Below are 2,059 nucleotides of genomic sequence, written 5' to 3' on the forward strand. Positions count from 1 at the left end.
AAGGGGTGTTCCTTATATTCTCCTCTTAAAATTCTATCATGTGTCTTTTTTCTCATGAGACGAATGTATATTTTTCTAATTAAATAGTTACATAACTGAATTTTAAAATGAGAAACTTAAAAAACAGCACTTAAGATACTATATATAAGTTTTATCCTTTTTAAAATAAGTAAAGGAAGACAATCATTGATAGAGTACTAAAAATAATCTTATGAATGTCCTCAGAGCACTTCTTAACAAAATCTACAAAGCACAAAATAAAATATTGTTTGGGTTATAAATTTTGTTTGGATTATAAGTTTTAGCAATATCAAGAAGTCATATGGATTTGAGTTGGCCTAGGCAAAAATAACATTTTTTTCCCACACAAACAAGTCATAAATTTGGACCAATCATTTTCTCTCCTTATTTCTTGTAAGTAATTAAATTTGGACCACAGAGGCTCATGCCACCCAACTAAACTATTCATTTGCACAACCATGAGTGATTTTTAAGCTTCATGGCACCCAATAAGACTGGAAAAAAAAATAGTAGCTAAGCTATCTCTTTCATAATGCAATGGTTTGTCTTCTAATTAATAACCGTATGCTCAAGGTACATAATGATCAAGAGAATAATAATCACATGTTGAAGCAGTAATTTATGTCTTAATGTCAACAAGGCTAAAAACACAAACACATGTTGCTATAAATGCCATGTATATAGAAGTTAGCCACACATATATGCAACTTCCAGGAAGGAGAAGCAAAGCGCTCCATTAGAACCAAAGATAAAGAAAACAGGTTTCTTCCGATGAAGCCTGCAAGAAGCTCCCCAATACAACCATAAACATTTATCCTCCCCATATTATGTACCTTCCTTCATTGGCTTTTAGAACCCTTGCCCTTTTTCCACGAACGCCACCATCTCTTTCCTTTCTTCACTTATATAATACACCTCTCACTCCCTCACTCTCCATCACTCCTATTCACAACCTTGTTACCATTACAACCCATCACTCCAATCCTACTCCTTTTCTTCCTTTTTGTTCACGTACAAATTCACGTACAAGTTCGAGTCTAGCTAAGAATGGCACAATTGGCACTAGACAACTCGGTTGAGTTCGAGGACTACTTCCCATCCATGATTGCGAGGTTGGGTGCAGAAGGGTTTATCGGGGAACTCTGCAGCGGGTTTCGTTTGCTGATGGATTGCGAGAAGGGACTCATCACGTTTGAGAGCTTGAAGAGGAACAGTTTTCTGCTGGGGTTGAATGACATGGGAGATGAAGAGATTGTTTTAATGCTGATGGAAGGTGATCTTGATGGAGATGGAGCTCTGAGTCAAATGGAGTTTTGCATTCTCATGTTTAGGTTGAGCCCAGGTTTGATGGATGGATCTAAAAGGTGCTGGATGGATGATTTCGAAAGTATCTGAAATGTAGGCTTATTATTATTGTTTAGTTGTTCTTTTTCAATAGCAATCTCATTCATCCAGGAAAAAAAAAATAAAAACAAAATAAAAAATATATATTTCTGGGCTTCAATTAATTTTATCAAATGCTTTGTTTTTTCTGGATGAATTCAATGTTTATTTCGAATAAAGAGATTATTTTCATTATATAATGCTGTTATTGAACTCAAATATTTATTTATTTATTTACTGGTAGAACAACTTTTTATTTTCACAAATATCTTATCCACAATTGATCGAATCCTAAAGTACATATTCCATAAATAGAAGAATCGATGGAAGGATTCCATAATATTCTCACAAATCCCGAAATCCCTCATCCACTATCGATCAAATCCTACCATTATTAGGCTATAAAACCATTGGTAAAAACAAAATTACATCATATCCACAGATCTCTCACCAAATTTAATACAACTACTTGTGGGGGTACTTACATATGAACATACTTAAGGTTTCACCATCGTCCAAAGAGCATTGTGATCTGAAACATATTAAGCTCTATTCTTTAATTAAAGTGATATACACTTAATCAAATTATATTGCCTACATATGGATTTGAGAGACTCGTTTTCTGCGCTAGCTAGTCCAAGAGCATGTCAAAGTT

General features: G+C 34.2%; 1 protein-coding gene across 1 annotated transcript; it reads left to right on the forward strand.

Annotated features, from left to right (window-relative positions):
• The first annotated feature begins 717 nt into the window (after window positions 1–717).
• LOC126694845 (calcium-binding protein KRP1-like) lies at window positions 718–1,539 on the forward strand. Its single transcript, XM_050391359.1, has one exon. The coding sequence runs from the start codon at window positions 1,069–1,071 to the stop codon at window positions 1,414–1,416; it is 348 nt and encodes a 115-aa protein (XP_050247316.1). The 5' UTR covers window positions 718–1,068; the 3' UTR covers window positions 1,417–1,539.
• The last annotated feature ends 520 nt before the right edge of the window (window positions 1,540–2,059 follow it).

This window comes from Quercus robur, chromosome 8 (genome assembly GCF_932294415.1).
Source record: "Quercus robur chromosome 8, dhQueRobu3.1, whole genome shotgun sequence".
In the NCBI taxonomy this organism is placed as follows: Eukaryota; Viridiplantae; Streptophyta; class Magnoliopsida; order Fagales; family Fagaceae; genus Quercus; species Quercus robur.